Raw genomic sequence first — 17,222 nt, 5'->3', positions numbered from 1 at the left:
AGCAAAAATCAGGGAGAGATTAAGACATTCCCAGACGAACAAAAGTGGAGGCAGTTCACCAACATTAGACCAGCTCTATCTGAGATTCCAAAGAGAGCTCTGTAGATTGAAAAGAAAGGACAAGAGATAATAGGTCAAAGCCTATTATAAATAAGAAGAAATAAAGATCTCTGGTGAAGGTAACGACATGAGTAAATATAAATGCTAGCACTATGGTATTTTTGGTTTGTAGCTCTAATTTTTACTTCTTACAGGATCTAAAAGTCAAATAATTGAAATGTAATGATAAATCAGTGATTTTGAGCCCATCGTGTATAAACATGTAATTTGTGACAAGAATTATACAAAGGTGACAGAATGGAAGGGTATAGGAACATAGCTTGTATATACTATTAAGTAGGTATTAAAAAAAAGATAACTATAGATTTAGGATATTAAATTTAAGCCCCATGATAACAACAAAGACAATACTGGTGAGTATGCAAGCTCGCAGAGACAAAAGGTTGGGGGGTGGGGGTGGGGGGATAGGCAGGGAGTTAAAGCATAATGAGTTTAGGGTTTCTTGTTTGGGAGATGGGAAAGTTTTAGTAAAGGATGGTGGTGAGGATACTACAACATTGTGAATGTGATTTCTACTGAATGGTATGCTGGGGAAAGGTTGAGATAGGAAAGATATGAAAAAATTAGAAAATAGACTAAGTTTTATTTCAATGTTAAATTTTTTGAACTAGATAAATGCATTAAGGTGGTTACAAAATGCATATCCTTGTTCTTAGTAAATATATAAATTGTATGGTATATGAATATATCTCAATAAAACTGCTAAACAAAATAAATAAATGCACATGGCAGTGTAAGTGTTCAAGAAGCATGATTTACACAACCTATACTCAAGAATTTAGAAAAATGACTGATATAGACATACTGACAGACAGATGGAATGATAGGGCAAATGTGGAAAAATATTAAAATTGATGGATATGGGTATATGGCAGGGGGTATGGTATATTGGAGTTCTCTGTTCTGTAACTATCCTCTAAGTCTGAGAGTATTTCAAAGTAGGGATTGGCAGATTGTGTAGCTCTAATCCCAGGTTTAAAAAAGATAATGTCTAAAAGTGTTTGGCATTGTCTGTACTATGTGTTAAACAGAAAACATGGCCTTTTATTATCATAAGCTAATTAAGTGACAATTTCTTTTAGATGCCTGTTAATGATTACCTCAAATTTGGAGACATTCCTCTCATTTTAAAAAGAGCCCTTCTTTCTTGGCCATGCCTTATTTGCAGAGCTCTCCTAGTTCAAGATGCTGACAATGCATTCTCTGTGGCTCTAAAACTTGAGGTGATACGTTGATTTCAGCTCAACCTGGAGCTTGCTAACTACCCACTCTGGCATCAACAATCTCATATGGATCTAAATCTTCAGTTAACTCATTGTATTAATTTCTATTGCTGCTGTAACAAATTAACTTAGTGACTTAAAACAACACAAATTGGGAAATGGACTTGGCCCAGTGGTTAGGGCGTCCGTCTACCACATGGGAGGTCTGCGGTTCAAACCCCGGGCCTCCTTGACCCGTTTGGAGCTGGCCCATGCGCAGTGCTGATGCGCGCAAGGAGCGCCCTGCCACGCAGGGGTGTCCCCCGTGTAGGGGAGCCCCACGCGCAAGGAGTGTGCCCCATAAGGAGAGCCGCCCAGCGCGAAAGAAAGAGCAGCCTGTCCAGGAATGGCGCCGCCCACACTCCCCGTGCCGCTGACTTCAACAGAAGCGGACACAGAAACAAGATGCAGCAAATAGACACAGAGAACAGATAACCGGGGGGAGGGGGGGATTAAATAAATAAAATAAAATCTTAAAAAAAAAAAAAAAAAACACAAATTGAGGAGTGGGTATAGCTCAGTTGGTTGAGTGCCTGCTTCCCATGTATGAGGTCCCAGGTTCAATACCCGGTGCCTCCTTAAAAAAAAAAAAAACTCCACAAATTAATTTTCTTACAGTTCTGGAGATCAGAAATCCAAAATAGGTCTTGCAAGGCTAAAATCAAGAGACAAGCAGGTGTGTTCCTTCTGGAGGCTGTAGGTTATAACCTACTTCCTTGCCTTTACCACCTTTTGGAGGCTACCTGCATTCTTAGGCTTGTAGCATCCTTCCTCACCTTCAACACCAGCACCTTCAACTCGCTCCCTGACTCTTCTGCCCATCTCCTCCCATTTAAGGACCCTAAGAATTAAAATGGGGTCACCAGAATAATCAAGGACACTCTCCCTATGTCAATGTCCCTTGATTAACAACCTCAATTCTCCTCTGCCATGTAATCTAACATATTCAGTTTCCAGAGATTAGAATGTGGACATATTTGGTGGACATTATTCTTTATACCACACTCATGTATGTTTGCAGACCAAATAGTTTCAATTGCCAGGGATTTTTTTTGTTATGTTGTTTTTTAGATTTAGAGCAGTTTTACTGAGTTATATTCATATACCATACGATCTATTCAAAGTGTATAATCAATGGCTTTTAGTATGATCGCAATGTTGTACATTCATCTTCACAAAAAATTTTAGAAAAATTTCATTACTACAGAAAGAAAAACTCCACACCCCTTAAGATTTATTCTTCAATCCCTCTTTCTCCAGCCCTACATAACAGCTAATCTAATTTCATCTTTATAAACTGATTTATATTTACATTTTATTTAAATGGAATCACACAATATGTAGTACTTTGTGTATGGTTTCTTTCAATTAGCATAAATGTCATGCTGGTTTTTTTGCCTGATAGTAACATCTCGTAACATTAACATACATTTGTTCACTTTCAAAGAAAAGCGGTCTTATATATGCCATAATTCACATGAGGTTTTATTTTTTTTTATTTTTTTTATTTTTTTAAAAGATTTTTATTTATCTCTTCCCCGCCTAGTTGTCTGCTCTCTGTGTTCATTCACTGTGTGTTCTGTGTCCGCTTGTATTCTTGTCAGCAGCACTGGGAAGCTGTGTCTCTCTTTGTTGCGTCATCTTGCTGTGTCAGCTCTCCGTGTGTGCAGCGCCATTCCTGGGCAGGCTGCATCCTCATTCGCGCTGGGCGGTTCTCCTTACGGCAGGGTGCACTCCTTGCACGTGGGGCTCCCCTACACGGAGGGACACCCCTGTGTGGCAGGGCACTCCTTGCACGCATCAGCGCTGCACATGGGCCAGCTCCACATGGGTCAAGGAGGTCCCGGGTTTGAACCGCGGACCTCCCATGTGGTAGGCGGACGCCCTATCCACTGGGCCAAGTCCGCTTCCCCACATGAGGTTTTACGATGCTGTACATTTCATGTTATTTTAGCTTTTAGTCTAGTAATATACATGACCTTAGACTATCCCTTTTGACCACTGTTATACCCATAAAACAGCACTGCTAGTTACAAACACTATGTTGTGCTTACACCTTTCCTATTCATTTCCAAAGATTAACAACCTTCTTACCAATTCTGCACAAGTTCATCCTCAGCTTTCCATTCTCTAACCTCTTTCTATCTTCTGGTGACCTATATTCTAATCATTAACTTCATCAGATTACACAAAATATTTAGTTCATAACAGCGCAATCATACAGTATTTGTCCTTTAGTGTCTGGTTTCCTTCCTCAATATAATGTCCTCCAGGTTCATCTACGTTGTCATATGCTTCATGACTTCATTTTTTCTTACAGCTGCATAATATTCCATCATATGTATATACCACAATTTGTTTATCCATTCATTGGTTGATGGACACCTGCATTGTTTCCATCTTTCGGCAACTGTGAATATGTGGATATGAACATCATTGTGCAGATGTCTGTTCATGTCACTGCTCTCGGTACTGAGTTTATACCCAGGAGTGGATTGCCAGGTCACATGGCAAATCTATATTCAGCGTCTTAAGGAACTGTCAAATAATCTGCCTCAGTGGCTGTATCAATCTGCATTCTCACCAACGGTGAATAAGTATTCCTGTCTTGCCACATCCTCTTCAACACTTAACAGTTTTTTGTTTTGTTTTGTTTTTTATCTGTCTTTTTAATAGTGGCCATTTTAGTAGGTGCAAAATGATATTTTACTGTAGTTTTGATTTACATTTCCCTATTATTAGTGATGCTGAACCTTTTTTCATGTGTTTTATTGCCATCTCTTCTCTGGACAAATGTCTACCTAAGTCTTTAGCCCATTTTTAAAATGGGTCATTTGTCTCTTTATTGTTGAGTTACAGTTTTTCTTTATATATCATGGATATTAAACCTTTGTTGGATATATGCTTTCCAAATGTTTTCTCCCATTGAGTCAGCTACCTTTTCACCCTTTCTAAAAAGTCCTTTGAGGTGCAAAAGTATTTAATTTTAAAGGAGATCACATTTCTCAATTTTTTTCTTTTGTTGCTCATGTTTCGGGTATAAAGAAACCACCGCCTTCCACAAGATGTTGAAGATGTTTCCATATATTTTCTTCTGGTAGTTTTATGGTCCTGGCTTTTATATTTAGGTCTTTGATCCATTTTGAGTTGATTCTCGTATAGGGAGTGAGATAGGGGTCCGCTTTCATTCTTTTGGTTATGGATATCCAGTTCTCCCATCACATTTGTTGAAGAGACTGTTTTGTCCTGTTAACATGGACTTGGTAGGTTTGTTTAAAACAGGTGGCCACAGAGGTGATGGTTTATTTCTGGACTCTCAATTCTATTCTGCTGATCAATTTGTCTATCTTATGCCAAGACCATTCTGTTATGACCAAGGAGTTCTGAATTATGTTTCAAGCTCAGTCAGTGACATTCCTCCCATATTGCTCTTCTTTTTTAGAATGCTCTTGGTTATTCAGGTGCACTTTCTTTCCAAATAAATTTGGTAATGCCCTTTCTATTTCTGAAAGTAGGCTGTTGCAACTTTCATTGTTATTGCATTTAATCTATAAATCTGTTTGAGTAGAATTGATATCTTCATGATATTGAGTCTTCCAATCCATGAACATGGAATGTCTTTCCATTTGTTTAGGTCTTCTTTTTTTTTTTCTTTCACTTTTTTATTAATTTCCTTATTCTAAAAATATTGTATTACATTTCTAATTTTACAAAAAAAAGGAAAAATTTAAACATATATATATATATCTTACAGCTAAGTTAACCTCGAAGGGTTTAAAAATTGTGTTTTACTAAACCCTCAAATAAAAGAGCATTATGGTATTAAATGTTTGTAGATTTTTTTTGTCTTTATTTTTTTAATATTACATTCAAAAAATATGAGGTCCCCATATACCCTCCACTCCTCTCACCCCAATCCTCCCCCCATAACAACAATCTCCTCCATCATCATGAGACATTCATTGCATTTGGTGAATACATCTCTCAGCACCGCTGCACCTCATGGTCAATGGTCCACATCATAGCTCACACTCTCCCACATTCCACCCAGTGGGCCATGGGAGGACACACAATGTCCAGTAACTGTCCCTGTAGCACCATCTAGGACAACTCCAAGTCCCAAAAATGCCCCCACATCTCATTTCTTCCTCCCATTCCTTACCCCCAGCAGCCACCATGGCTACTTTCTCCACACCAATGCCACATTTTCTTCAATTACTAATCACAATAGTTCATGAATAGAATATCAGTAAGTCCACTCTAATCCATACTCTATTCCTCCATCCTGTGGACCTTGGAATGGTTGTGTCCACTCCACATCTATATCAAGAGGGGCCTTAGATTCCACATGCATGCTGGATGAAATCCTCCTTTCAGCTGTAGGCACTCTTGGCTCACTGGTGTGATGGCTGACCTTCTTCAACTCCACGTTAGCCAAGTGGGGTAAGTCCAATAAAACAGAGTTTAGGAGCTGAAGTCTGTTGAGGCTCAGGGCCTGGCTATCACATGGTCAGTCCAGAGACTCAGGTCCCCTGGGTATATATTAAACCCCAGCACCAATTACAGTTCTTGTAAAAGTAACAGGAGAGGCTTGTGGACAAAGATCACATCTGAGTCCAGCTCCATCACACAGAAACACAAACTCCAAAGTAGGGCCAACTGACATGGCACTGAACTCCATCTGCCATGACCATAGAACCTGTGGGTCTCTGTAGCCCTCAGAAGAACCAATACCTGGGGTTGTATCTACTTTATCTGTCTCTGGGACTCTGCTGAGGTGTGCATAAGGGCAACCCCTCTGATAACCTCCCAGCTCTTTTTGGAGACTCATAGCCATATAATCTCATTTGTCCTTTCCATTTCCCCCCTTTGATTCAAGTCAAAATGCATTTTTAATTCTGGTATTATATGTAGACTGAGATATTCTACTGGTCCGAGATGACCCTTTTATTCAAGGTCATTTTCTAGTTACATCATCAGCTGGTACTTGATAGTAATCCCTCGGTGCCAGGGAGGCTCATCCCCGGGAGTCATGTCCCACGCTGGGGGGAAGGCAATGCATTTATGTGCTGAGTTTGGCTTCAAGACTGGCCACATTTGAGCAACACGGAGGCTCTCAGGAGGTAACTTTTAGGTACCCTGCAGCTCTAGGCCATGTTCTTATTTCAGGTGCACAGGCTCACAAGCATAGTCATTAGTATCAAGGGCTCATTGTTGGACCTTCATTCTTTTTTGGTCTTTTTCGTTGCACTTGGGGGATTGTTGCTGTTCCCTCTTTGATTTCTTATAGCAACGTTTTATAGTTTTCTCCATATAGTATACTTCACTGGTTATACTGATTCCTAGGTAGCTGAATATTTGTGTTGCTATTGTCAATGGAATTTTTCCTGATTTCTTCCTCAGATTGTTCAGTACTACTGTACAGAAACATTACTGATTTTTGTGTGTTGATCTGGTATCCTGCCACTTTGATGACCTAAATGCTTTGTTTAGATAGTTTTGTTATAGACATTTCAGAATTTTCTAAATATTGGATTACGTCATCCACAAATAGAGCATTAATTTTTTTCCTATCTGGATGCATTTTTTTAAAAATCTAATTGGTTTAGCTAGAGCTTCTAGCACAATGTTGAACAACATGGTGACAGTAGATAACCTTGTCTTACTCAAATCTTAAAGGGGAAGCTTTTGATTTTTCTCCATTGAGTATATGTTGGTTGTGGGTTTTTCATACATGCTCTTTATCATATTGAGGAATTTTCCTTCTGCTCCTATCTTTTGAAATGTTTTTATCAAGAAAGTGTTCATGATTTTGTCAAATGCCTTTTCTGCATCATGATGATCATATGGGTTTCTTCCTTCAATTTGTTAATGTGATGTATTACATTAATTGATTTTCTTATCAATTGAACCACTCTTCCATACCAGAAATAAATTCTACTTAGTCATGGTGTATAATTCTTTTGATATGCCGTTGAATTTTATTTGCAAGTATTTTGCATAGAATTTCTGCATCTATGTTCATTAGAGAGAATGATCTGAAATTTTCTTTCCTTGTTGTAACCAAACTGGCTTTGGTATTACAGTGATGCTAGCTTCATAAAATGTGTTAGAAAATTTTATATCCATTCAATATTTTGGAAGAGTTCAAACAGGATTGGTGTTAATTTGTCTTGAAATGATTGGTAGAATTCACTTATGAAGCCATCTGGTCCTGGATTTTTATTTTTTGGGGAAATTTTTGATGACTGCTTCAATATTTTTTTTCCATCTTTTTTTAAAAATTCATGTTATTTATTTCCCCTTTCCCCTCATTGTCTGTTCTGTGTCCATTTGCTGTGTGTTCTTCTTGTCCGCTTGCATTGTCAGGCGGCACTAGGAAACTGCATCTCTTTTTCTTGTTATCTCATCTTGCTGTGTCAGCTCTCCATGTGTGTGGTGTCATTCCTGGGCAGGCTCCATTTTTTTCACGTGGGGTGGCTCTCCTTAAAGGACACACTTCTTGCACGTGGGGCTCTCCTATGTGGGGGCACCCCTGTGTGGCAGGGCACTCCTTGCACGTGTCAGCACTGCATGTGTGCCAGCTTACCACACGGGTCAGGAGGCCCTGGGTATCGAACCCTTGGACCCTCCATATGGTAGGTAGATGCTCTATCAGTTGAGCCATGTCTGCTTCCCTGATTCAATCTTTTTAAATGTGGTTTGTTAAGTCTTGTATTTCTTGTAGTATCAGTGTAAGTTATTTGTGCATTTCTAGGAATTTGTCCATTTTGTCCAGGCTGTTTAGCTCACTTGCATACAGTTTCTCAGAACATTCTCTTATGATCTTCTTTATTTCTGTGGGGTCAACTGTAACTTCCCCCCTTTCATTTCTGATTTTATTTATTTGCATTTTCTCTTTTTTTCTTTGTTACTATAGCTAAGGGTTTGTCAATTTTATTGATCTTCTCTAAGAAGTAGCTTTTGACTTTGTTCTTTTCTCTACTGGTTTTCTATTCTCAATTTCATGTATTTATGCTCTAACCTTTATTATTTCTCTCCTCCTGCTAATTTAGGAATGGGTTCCTGTTATTCTTCTAGTTTTTCCAGTTGTTCAGCTAGGACTTTGAATTTAGCTCTTTCTTCTTTCTAAATACAAGTGTTCAGGGCTTTAAATTTCCCTCTCAGCACTGCCTTTGCTGTTTCCCATACGTTTTGATAAGTTGTATTCTCATTTTCATTCATTTCAATAGTTACTAATTTCACTTATAATTTCTTCTCTAACCCACTGATTGTTTAGGAGTGTGTTGTTCAGTTCACACACATATGCGAATTTCCCGTTTTCCTATTACTGATTTCTCGTTTTATTTCATTATGATCTGTGTATAATTTCTATCTTTTTATATTTATTGAAACCTCCTTGTGACCTGACATGTAGTCTATCCTGGAAAAAGATCCGTCAGCGCTTGAGAAGAACATAAATTCACTGATCTGGGATGTTCTGTATATGTCTGTTAGGTCTAGCTTATTTATCATATTATTCAAGTTTTCTGTTTCTTTGTTCATCTTCTGTCCAACTGTTCTTTCTGAATCGTGTGTTAGTCTACAACTATTATTGTAGAGATGTCTATTTTTCCCTCAGTTTTGCCAGAGTTTGCCTCAAGTATTTTGGGGTGCCCTGGTTAGGTACACAGACATTTATGACTACTACTTCTTCCTGTCCCTTTTATTAATATATAGGGGTTTTTTGTTTCTCAAAACCTTTTTGGATTTAAAGTCTGTGTTGTCCCATATTAGTATAGTTACCCCTACTCTTTTTTGGTTAGTTTGCATGGAATATCTTTTTCCAAGCCTTTACTTTGAGTTGGTTTGTAACCCTGAGTCTAAGGTGAGTCTCTTATAGGCAGCATAGGGATGGCTCATGTTTATCCATTTTGTCAGCCTATATCTTTTGGCTGGGGAGTTTAATCCATTCACGCTCAATGATATTACTGTAGATGTATTGTTTACTTCTCCATTTTATTCTTGGTTTTCATATGTCATATCTTATTTTCATCTTTTTACTTTTTTGGTTGTCCTTCCTCCTATTCTTGCCTCCTAAACTCTCCTCCAAAACTCTCCTTTTTCTTTTAGGCTGTAAGGCTCTTTAATGTTTCTTGCAAAGATGGATTCTTTTTTATGAACTCTCTTTGTTTGTAAATATTTTAAACTCTCATTCATTTTTGAAGGAGAGCTGTGCCGGATAAAGTATTCTCAGCTGGCAAATTTTTTTTTTCTTTTAGTATTCTAATTGTATCATATCACTATCCTCACTAACATCACTATGGTGGTTTCTGATGAGAAATCCACACTAAGTCTCGCTGGGTGCCCCTTGTGATGGTTTGCTTCTCCCTTGCTGTTCTCAGAATTTTCTCTTTATCTTTGATGTCTTGACATTCTGAGTAGTATGTATCTTGGAGTAGGTCTATTTGGATTTATTCTGATTGGGGTACACTGTGCTTCTTGGTCATGTAAGTTCATTTCTTCAATGAGTATTGGGAAGTTTTCAGCCATTATTTCCTCAGATAGTCTTTCTGCCTCTTTTCCCTTCTCTCCTCCTTCTGGAACTCCCAAGACCCTATGTTGTTGTGCTTTGTGTTATCATTAGACCCCCTGGGCCCCTGCTCAATGTTTTCCATTCTTTTCTCTATTCTACTCTCTTCAATTTCAGCTGTTCTATTTGTGGATCACTTATTTTTTGTTCTATAATTTTGAGTCTGCTGTTGTATGCCTGTAATGTGTTTTTGATCCCACCTATCATGTCGTTCATTCCTATAAGCTCTGTTATTTTTCTATTCTTTGTGCTCACTCAGTGTCTCTCTGATGTCCTTTATCTCTTTAGTCATATTGTCTTTCAACTCATTAATTTGACTTTGGGAATTTGTATGAATCTCGTTGATTTGAGGTCTCAAATCTGGGGCTTTGATATATTCCTTTGCTTGGGCCATTTCTTCCCTTTTCTTAGCATGGCCTGTAATTTTTTGCTGATGTCTAGGCATCTGATTATGATGGTGAGATTACTCAGATGCTCAACTTCTCTCTCTTTCATAGGGATTTAGTGGGGGGAGGCTGTGTGTTACTGCTGTTGTTTCTTGATTCAACCTCCTCTGGATCTTTAGGATTGTCTTTACCAGTTGCTCAGATCTGTGCCCTGGATCCAGTAATGAGCTGCAGACCCACTTCCAAGGGCCTTGGGGAGGGAGGCTGTAAAGGCTGGAAAACGCCTCTTATGTCTTCACATGCAGATACTTGGTCTGCCAGCAGATGGTGCTCTTTGTCATGCCTCTCATTTCAAAGCCTGTGGGAGTTCAAAGCCTGTGCTTGCTGCAACAGGGATGGATCAATGAGACAGAGAATAGATCCTGCCTGGAGGCTAAGAGCCTTGCAAATCAAACTTTCTCAGAGACAGTTCTCCAACCTTTGCTGGTAGCCTTCTCTCTTATCCTGGGTAGGAAATAATTCCACTCCCCTCTGGGTCCCCAACAACCAGTCTTGTAGAAAGGGAGATTGAGAGGACCCGATCTCTTTAGTCCCATGTGGACTCCCAATGCAAACAATGATGCAGCCCCTCCTGGCCTGTAAGGGCTTCTGAGACAGCAGAACAAATCTGTGGGTCAAAAGCTGAGTCAGCCTTAGGCTGTGTCCCTCTCTCTCTCCAGTTTCCTGGAGAGGAGGATCCTTGAGGCCTCCTTTGTGTGTACTTGCAACTTTAATTATAGTTTTGCCATCAAGATATTTTTCCTTTGCCCTTCTCTCTTCTGGGCAAAGTCCAGCCTTCCCCTGGTGTCCTAAACCCTGGAGCATTTTTTCCCCAGGAAATTTCTGCCTGTCCTCTAGCTGTTTTTCTGGAAGAAAAGTGAGTTCTGTGTCTCTCTAATCTGCCATCTTCCCAGAAGCGCCAATTGCCAGGGTTTTGAAGAGAAGAGTTAACATTATTTTGATATCAAGAGAGGAATGATTCTCTAGGGGGAATAAAACCTTCATAGGGAGGTGAGTGCAAGGTGCATAGTGGGGCTACCAGTTTGGTTTGCTTGGTTGGAAAACAGAAGGTAAGCCCAAAAGTAAGGGAGGAAAGTGAGTACCCAAGGTGAAAATAATCTCTCTGGTGTATCTGCATCTTTCTTAACTATGATTGATACTACTTCATTGCTAAATCTTATAAACATGTTTTAAAAATATGCTTCTCCATATCTGACAACTAAGGCTAAAATCTGGACCCAGAATTCTTTAAGCCATTCCTTCCAAAGGAACACTCAATCACCAAACATTTTAAACATGAACCCTGGACCAAACCTTTTCCATTGTATAGATGTGCTTCCAACTCACCTTCGCTTTGGTGCCCTAATGAAGAGCTCACAGAGGAGCCTGCCCTGCTCATCCTTATAGTCTCGGATGGTATTATAGAGTTCATGGCACACAGCAATCTACACATAAAAAAAGGAGAAAAACCACCAAGAAAGTAAACAGAAAGCCAGTGTAGGCATAACATTTATCTACTACTCTTCAAAGAAAAGGTCTATAAAGGCAAACAGAGAAAAAGGATGAATTCCCAAAAAATTTATGACACAAAAGAACCCAAGTCTGAAATACAATGAAAACATCTCTTGTACTTAAGATAATCCAATTGGTATATTTTTTATCAGTAATTTTTTTTCCTTTTAACCTAAATCAGTTCATATTACCCACCTGCTTAAAATCACCCAAAAAAAGGATTTCTCACTACACAGAAAATAAAATAAATAAATAAAATCCAAACTCCTAATAATGCCTACATATTCTGACTGGGTGGACCCCTCATCAATCTTTTCCCTCTGTAATCCTGATACCCCACACCTATTCCTGACCCATTCCCTCTTCCTGTAAACCCTTCACCAGGGCTCAACAGGGCAAGTGCCTTCTATCACAGAGAAACCTTTCCTGAAGACACTAACCAAAACAGCCCTAATGACCCAAACTTATTTTATAGCACTAGCTGAGGGTAGTTTATTTGTTCACTTGTTTATATTCTGCTTCCCCACACTAGAATCTGAATTCCATGTGAAAAATTAGTTTATCTTATACAAGGCTAGATTGCATCCACTACAAATGTTTAACATATGACAGACACACTATTTGTAGAATGAATACATGATGTGACATACTGATATTCTTTATTATTTCATATTAAATTATACTATTACTGTTAAGACTTTTGGCTTAATACATTTTCCATAAAGGAAAGGTTAAGAATATCAAGCAAGAGGAAAATGAGGTAGAGAAGCCTTGCATCTTAACTACTTTTTACCATTAAAGGAAGGTCAGGGGATTCATGGGAAAAGCATGCAGAAATTGTGTAATCCAAGTTACTCACAGGATCTACAGTTGGAAGATTGGAAAGTCGCCTCCTTTTCCTGCTTGGGCCTGGTGTGGACACAGAATGGTGCCCATCATCAAAGTCTCCGCTGACACTACTGGAAGGGGAGGTAGCTCTTCTTCTTTTGGAACCCATGGAATCCAACTTCTTCTATAAGAAAAAATTAGCCATGTTCTTATATTCAAATTTAGAATCTGCTGCCAAGCCCTTAGCCGGCCGCTTGCCACCAAGCTTCTGGTTCATTTACAAGGCTATTTTAACTGCTGTAAGGAAAGTTTGGCTAGCTCTAAGTTCTTCCAATGGAAGTCCTGGTCCTCATTGCTTTAGCTTCTTCACTTATCAGAATGCTACCCTTTTAACTTTGATGGGACAAATTCAGTAAAAGTGTAGTCACTTGTATATAGCCAATTTTGAATGATTCAACTTGCACTTCTGGTTTCAAATTGACCCTGGACTGGAGTTTTTCAGCCCACCTGCAGTGGTACACTAGTATGGAGGTAATGGTCCCTCAGCATCTGAGGCAGCCAGAGGCCCACAAGCCAGGCACTTTTGGAGTTGGCAACCTCATCTGTTTTCCCCAGGGTGCCTTACAACTAAAATAATTTCATAGGTAGGCCAAGACATGGAAAATGATAGGCATATGAGTGGTGTGAAGTTAAGGGGACAAAGGACATTTAACCTTTTAGCATTTCAGATGTACCCTAAAATTAACACACTGAAGATGAATTTTCTTCACTCACTAAAGGAGGAGCCACTAGAAAACCCTTAATGTGATTTGCCAAATCTTTTCAGAAAAAGCAGTCATTGTTTGAAATCATCACTGAAATCATCGCTCCCAGTAGATGATCTGGAGGAATACCCCAGAGATGAGCTCTCAGGTTTTGCTTGGCCTTTCAGAAGCATTTAAAGAGTGTGCATTATCTTTCTCTCTGGGGTCTACTACCCTGTTTTCTTCCTGACCTCTTACCAACTCTAGAAATGACTTCACAAAAACTGAGTGTGATAAAGTGTCATTCTTAATGCCGGTATCTGCAAAGTACACTTTAGATTCTAAAGCATAAATGGAACTTACTGCAAGAATGCAATATGTTATCATAACCACCCTGGCTTGAATGCTAAAAATTAAATGTATAAGTCCCAACATAGGGCAGGAAAAGTCAGTTTAGTTTTAAAACTATCAGTCTCCTACACAGTGACTGAAATAGCCACTAACTATTAAAATGAAATACCACCAAATCATAAAGCCAAATTTTTGAAACATTTTTTTTTTTTGCTATAGGACCTTATCTACAGCAATCTTCAAAAATCAGAAAAACAAGTAACAAAAGTGAAAAAAAAATTCTAGGACAAATGATTGTTTCTAGTGGGACAGAACAAGACAAAGTAGATGGGGAATGTATTTGTGTTTATATTTTAAACTTGGACATTGGGGCTGAGTTTCCTTGTGGCTGAACTAATGTACCTGGCAAAAAATGCACTGATTACTTATATGTATTACTTACTGAGCTATAATAGCTGTTTGTACTTTGTTAGTTTTCATTACAATTTCTCAGTGCTCCCTGTTTCAGGCTGCCAGCTAAGTAATTCATCTTCATGCAACTTCATGTAAATTTGGCTAAAATGCAAGAAATGCAACCACTATGGAAAAGGTCTATTACAAAGTAAAGGAAAGGGTGTACACTTAGGGAAATTCCACAATGCTTATAGAACTTAACAGGACCAAATAGTATATTGTGATTTCAAAGGTCTCTTTCTAAAGCTAAAAGAAAAAATTCTGATCCCGTTTTCATTTATGGGCATTCAATTTCCCTCAGGCACCAGTAGCTGCAAGGACGGGAACAGGAAAGCCCCTATTACTAGTACAGGGAGAAGATTGGGGATCTAACCTCAGTTGGGGATCTCCCAGGAACAGACAGCAGGAGCAAAACAAACAGAAAACAAAAAAATCCCAGTACGCAACAAAGAAACAAGGAGAGTCTCATAACTCCTCCTTGAAACTAAAGCCCACATGGTAACTTACAAAGTGTTTAAAAACAGAACCTACCATGAAGTTGCTTTCCTCTAGGTTTTGGTTTGTTATACAGTGTAATAGTTTGCAGTTAGCTAAAACCGGCTAAGTTGTCAAAGGGCTTGGGTCAAGGATAGCCACGTTTTGTTGATTTTTGTTTGTTTATAAAAGGCTGATAAACTGGCTTCAGTTCATTAATATAAAGAAACTAAGAGCCAATCCTTTGTAAACAATCTATGACAAGGACACAAATAAATTTGGTGAACATGAGGAGGGACTCTATGGATAGGATAACAAAAATTTAAGAAGGATGGAGGGGAAAGGCCAAGGAAGGACAGAAAAGGGAGCAGGTGTAGATGATCAGTAATTTACCAGCTTTACCAGAGCACAACCAGCGCCTCGAAAAGCCAGTCTCCTCATTATGTCTGAAGGCCAAGTGAAGCCAGTGGGAGAAGGCACGGCTTTAGAAGTGCTGATTCAGAGTTAGTATATTCAAAACTGAAAGAGAAGAACAAGGCAGAGAAAGGGGAAATAGAAAGGAAGGGTCAGAAGTAGAAATGAGTACGAATAGATAGAAAACATTCCAGTAGAGCTGCTAGAAAGGTAAGAGAACTGGAGAAAACAGGCTTATTGTTCTTTTGCACCTGGAAAACAAACCCTGCAAAGGCCCAGGCACTCACAGTACCAGGTATTTCCTCTATTTTAAAACCAAATCCTTTTTTTGTGCTTAAAGATGTCTCACTGAAGTTCCCCTTTTCTCACATGAAATGACTGTCAATTGCAGGAGCGAAGCATGCCTGTCCAGTCAATAAAAACAGAGTTGAGGCACAGAGCTGGAACGCAGAGTGAACACATGTGGGAGACTCACGTGTGATACCAAGTTCTGGCAAACCGGAACGAACTGCATATAGCTCATGAGAATAGTCTGGAAAACTCCTTTCTCCAAAAAATTCAGAGAAAGGCAACATTTCTTTCCTAAAATCCTACTAGTCACTGCAAAGAGACACCACATACAATTTTACCAAGGTTAAAGAAAAAAGCCTTCAATTCTTATGGCAGGAATTCAGAATTACCTTTATAATAATCCAGAGAAAACCAAATGACAGAAAAAAAAGGATATAAATTACTGGCATATATGCATATGATTGAGATCATGCAATAACCAAAACTTTTGAATCATTAATTCATAATTAATTTTGAATAATACAAAAAAAGGATAATTTTCAAACATTCTCGAGCCAAGGCACACATTTTAAAATGTATTTTGAGGGGAGTATATGTAGCTCCAGTGGCTGAGTGACTGCTTTCCCCTGTACGAGGTCCCGGGTTCAATACCCGGTATCTCCTAAAAAAAAACAAAAAAACAAAAAAACAAAAAAACAAAAACCTATTTTGAAAATTTGGTAGGAAAGATATTGGGACAAGAAGACCAGAACAATAGCCCCAGGTCTTCTACCGTTGATATCTCTTTGATATTTTCTGAGTCACCACTAAGATATTTCCTCACCCCTAAAATGGGAATAGTAAAGCATACTACCTTCCCTGGATTGTTGTGACAGTGAAGCCTATATACCTAAAATCACTTTGAAACTTCAAAGAACAATAAAAATATTAAGTTTCAACTCTAGAACTGCATGCTGCCTGGGTACAGGAACTGATTTTATTCATTAATGTAGACTTGGCTTCTATAATAGAGTAGTATCTGGTTTAACTGAATGCTCAGTTTATCTTTTTAATACATTTACAGAATTTGATTACCTGCGACCTTTTTAAAAAAAAAACAAAACAAAGATCATTTGTATCATTTAAGAGGCCTGTGGGCTTCCCTTCAGCAATCTGTTTTCCATAGAGAGGAAAGAAAGTCTGAAACTTACTTCCAAGTTTTCTTAAACTTAGTCTTAACCATAGTCTAAGTCCAAAAACCTGATGACCAATGATAATTTAAAGAGGGCAGTAAAGAAGAATAACTTCGTAACATGCAACTACAAGAATATTTACTCATATTTACTCAGTGTAGTCAAATGGCATTATCTTGATAGCTTATAAACTTTAACTTCTATTTCTAGTAATACGTAATACTGACATCCATACCTAAAACCAAACTCTAGAAAACAGAAGGCTCAAAAAAAAAAATCACTCACAATCCTAATTCGTAGAGGAAATCACCCTTAACACTGATGTTTAGAGCTTTCAGTATTTATTCTATGCCTTAATTACCTTAAAAAAAAAACCAAACCACAGAAGTGATAAACTACATGTGCTATTTTGCAGCTGGCCAGAGGTTATCTTAGGGAAGATTCTTTTAAATGGTGTTTTATCTTAGTGAAGATTTTTCTAAATGAGTTTAATGGTTTAATAATAATTTTATCATATGGATATTTCATAATTTACTAATTTGGGTAAAATCTTAATATTGGAGGTACCGTGTACACTCCCAAAGTCAGAGAGAGGTCACGGTCCT

General features: G+C 38.5%; 1 protein-coding gene across 6 annotated transcripts in view; it reads right to left on the bottom strand.

Annotated features, from left to right (window-relative positions):
• PBRM1 (polybromo 1) overlaps nt 1–17,222 on the bottom strand; it is a 196,262-nt gene that overhangs the window by 177,895 nt on the left and 1,145 nt on the right. For 5 of the 6 annotated variants that reach the window (XM_058292602.2, XM_058292600.2, XM_058292603.2 and 2 more), the window contains exons 1-3: nt 15,143–15,259; nt 12,751–12,903; nt 11,727–11,824 (exon numbers count right to left, since the gene is read on the bottom strand). In XM_058292602.2, the coding sequence (XP_058148585.1) occupies nt 11,727–11,824; nt 12,751–12,903; nt 15,143–15,181 (290 nt within the window). In that variant the 5' untranslated portion in view covers nt 15,182–15,259. Of the gene's footprint in view, nt 1–11,726; nt 11,825–12,750; nt 12,904–15,142; nt 15,260–17,222 lie in introns of those variants that run through there. The other variant, XM_058292596.2, reaches the window with a different exon arrangement.

This window comes from Dasypus novemcinctus, unplaced genomic scaffold, assembly GCF_030445035.2.
Source record: "Dasypus novemcinctus isolate mDasNov1 unplaced genomic scaffold, mDasNov1.1.hap2 scaffold_157, whole genome shotgun sequence".
In the NCBI taxonomy this organism is placed as follows: Eukaryota; Metazoa; Chordata; class Mammalia; order Cingulata; family Dasypodidae; genus Dasypus; species Dasypus novemcinctus.
Note: the sequence above shows the minus strand (reverse complement) of the source record. Positions and strands in the feature narration are given on the sequence as shown.